This window comes from Palaemon carinicauda, chromosome 10 (assembly GCF_036898095.1).
Source record: "Palaemon carinicauda isolate YSFRI2023 chromosome 10, ASM3689809v2, whole genome shotgun sequence".
In the NCBI taxonomy this organism is placed as follows: Eukaryota; Metazoa; Arthropoda; class Malacostraca; order Decapoda; family Palaemonidae; genus Palaemon; species Palaemon carinicauda.
In genome coordinates this window covers 24,318,079-24,321,541 of record NC_090734.1, presented here as the reverse complement: position 1 = coordinate 24,321,541, position 3,463 = coordinate 24,318,079, and the positions used below count along the sequence as shown (strand labels likewise).

The 3,463-nt window shown below is 37.2% G+C and overlaps 1 protein-coding gene across 1 annotated transcript; it reads left to right on the top strand.

Annotated features, from left to right (window-relative positions):
• The first annotated feature begins 2,487 nt into the window (after window positions 1-2,487).
• LOC137647892 (tigger transposable element-derived protein 1-like) lies at window positions 2,488-3,096 on the top strand. The gene has a single exon (XM_068380845.1). The coding sequence runs from the start codon at window positions 2,488-2,490 to the stop codon at window positions 3,094-3,096; it is 609 nt and encodes a 202-aa protein (XP_068236946.1).
• Window positions 3,097-3,463: the final 367 nt, after the last annotated feature.

Below are 3,463 nucleotides of genomic sequence, written 5' to 3'. Positions count from 1 at the left end.
GATTTTGCAATCGCATGCCCTTGCAGCAAACCATAGTTATAATTAGAGGACTTGGTCTTTAACTAAATTGCCAAAGCGCAAGTCAGCATTGTCCACAGGTATTGGCAGTGGGCTTAGACTTTTCTTAATAAGCACAACTACAAGGCAGTAGTAGTCCTACTACTCGCTTTCTAAGACACATAGGACATACGTTGGCAGTATTCCTACACCCTTTCGAATGACAATATTCTTACTCACCTATCCTCCGCCGTAACTAGGACTTTGGTCTCAGGAATGTCCTTTCACTGCCGTCCGTCCATGATGTGTTTATGTATGTCTATACCTTCCAATTTCTATAGCCGGTAAATCCATTGTCTACTCTTCCTCTCCCTCCATCTTTTGCCAATTATTGAGACAAATTTGGTTATTCCTAATGTGCATCGCTTTTCTGTTATTCTAGTTATATAATCTTTTCATGATCCTTTCTTTTTCGTAGATGTTATTTGAAAACCTACTTTAGTTTGATCTCACCTCCACGTTGCTTTTTCTTCTGTCTTTTAGTAATATTTCCAATATTATGCTTTCCAAGTTTTTGTATCGTAAGTGGATACTGGAAGGACCATCTGATGAAATATTTCTCTTTTTAGAGAATGTGTATTAATTTTTTAGAAAGATTATTTTGTTCTCAAGTGAAATCATGTGATAGATAATACAGTATTCCATTTAGCCAAATAATTGCCCTTTGCACGCAGTAAAAAAGAAAATCATATAGCTAAAAGTGAAATGATAAATCCTTTTTGTTTATGCTTTCAAAATTAATATGGAATTTTTCTACAACCAAAAATGGTTGATAACATATTTCAGGAATAAATTTAAAATAATCATGATTTTTTCATATACTTACCAATTTTGTTATACTGTATATGAATATGTCTTACATATAATTGTAATCGAACAGTTTAATATTTTTTTTTTTTTTTTTTTTTTTTTTAAAGCCCTGAAAAGAAACATAGGAAATATGAATATATCACTATATTTCGACCAATAAACATTAGCCCTCTTCAGGATGTAAAGTAAAGAGGAGGAATATGTTTTCAAAGGGCTTAGATATGTATTTTTGTACAAAATCTCTGAAAAATTACTATCTAACTGATAATATTAAATAGTTTTCGTTTTACAATTTTCTGGATGAGACATTTTTGTAAAAACTGACCAGTAAAGGGAGGAAATTTCTTACGGTATAATTTTTAAGAGATTCGATTATAGAAACAAGTGTACTTCGCTAAATATAGTAGCATTCAATATAACACATTGGCTTATATACTGTCTCTGTGATTCATCAGCTTTCAAGTTTTTTTTCTATGATTACAGATAACTTATATTTTAGAAAAGAAAATAATACTAGATCAAAAGACAACAGATAATTATTTATGTTTAAATGGTAACCTTTGTTTGACTCAATTATAAGGATTCAACAGCATATTTGGCTATAATTATTAATATGGATTATAACTTTTCTCTGACTAGCCGATTTGATGACTTAATCCTAGCCATTGGGATGCTATAAGATTAATAATATATATCCGAGAGATGGCCATCGTAAGCTGTTCTATTCTATCCGAAAGTCGTTTGAAAATATCATCAACATATGCCAGACACATTTTGTACACGAAATACCATAGCAACTTCATCATAATTCTTCGAGCTATTTTTAATCAACATATTCGTTTAAAAAACAACTATATTCAAACACAACCTTATATTTATTTTATTTAAAGTGTGTATAAATTTTGAGAACTATTCACAAAAATGAGAAGTAATATACAGTGGAACCTCTACATACGAACGTATCTATATCTGAATTTTCCAACATCTGAAGTAAAATTCGAGCAATTTTTCGACTCCACACCCGAATTTTTATTTCAACACACGAAGTAAGAAATTTTCGTCGTACCGGTTGTATCCAAATTTTTCGACACGCAAAGTACAATTCGAACACGTTCCTACTCTACACCCGAATTTTTTTTCGACACCCGAAGTAAACAATACCCGTAGGCGTAAGTGGTACCCAGAGCGCCGGATGTATTTTTTATTTCCGCCGATAGAAGGCAGCACTTCGACCTCGGAGGGACCCTCAATTAGCGTGGCTTGGGTCATTCCTCTGTTCTCGTCGGATTCGTTTGGTTGTGCCCTGTGCGTTCTGCTATCAACTGTTTTAATCGTGATTTTTTACGTTCATCCTTTTACAGTATTTTACGTAAAGCATGGGTCCTAAAAGGCTTAGTTTCGCAAGTGGTAGTGGTAATGATGAGAAAAGGAAGAAGGAAATGCTTTCTTTAGAAGTAAAGCAAGAAATTATTAAAAAGCATGAGTGAACTTGCAAAAGAATATGGCCGAAATATGTCGACGATCTCGACAATCTTGAAAAAGAAATAAGCCATTAAAGCAGTGAAACATTCTAAGGGGATCACCATCATTTCAAAACATCGTAGCCATATCATAGAAGAGATGGAACGACTTCTGCTAATCTGGATCAAGGACAGAGAGATTGTTGGCAACACCATCACCGAAACTAACATCTGCGAGAAGGCGCACGCCATCTTCACAGGCTTGAAGGAGGAGAGCTCTGGATATGATGCTAGGGAGAGTTCAGCCGAACCTTCCTCAGACGATTTCAAGGCATCTCGTGGCTGGTTTGAGAAATTTAAGAAACGGTCCGGGATTCATTCAGTTGTTTGCCACGGAGAGGCTGCTAGTGCGGACACAAAGGCTGCAGCTGACTTTGCGAAGAGCTTTGAATGGATCGTGCAGGAAGAAGGCTACGTAGAGCAGCAGGTGTTTAATTGTGATGAAACCGGGCTGATTTGGAAGAAGATGCCCAGTCGAACCTACATCACCGCCGAAGAGAAGAAATTGCCTGGGCATAAGCCCATGAAGGATCGGTTTACTCTTCCCCTATGTGCCAACGCTAGCAGGGACTTTAAAGTTAAGCCCTTACTGGTTTACCATTCTGAGAACCCTAGGGCCTTTAAGGCACACAATGTGGAAAAGGACCAGGTTCATGTTTTCTGGCGATCCAACTTGAAGGCCTGGTTCACTAAGCAGTTCTTTATCTAATGGGTTAACCAAGTTTTTGGTCCTTCTATGAAGAAGTATCTTCATGAGCAGAACTTGCCTTTAAAGTGCCTGCTATGCCTTGACAATGCACCCGCCCCCGCCCCCCCCCCCCCCCCCCCCCCGACTTGAAGATGATATCTTCGATGAATTCAAGTTCATTAAGGTGCTGTATCTTCCACCGATTACCACCTCTATCCTCCAGCCCATGGACCAGCAAGTCATCTCGAATTTAAAGAAGCTCTACACCAAGCACCTAATCAAGCAGTGCTTTAATGTCACACAAAGCACAAACTTAACTTTGCGTGAATTTTGGAAAAGCCACTTTAACATCATGCACTGCTTGAAGATCATAGATCAAGCTTGGGTG

Excerpts from the sequence above, each read along its gene's own strand:
- LOC137647892 (XM_068380845.1), top strand. The coding sequence starts at position 2,488 with ATGGAACGACTTCTGCTAATCTGGATCAAGGACAGAGAGATTGTTGGC.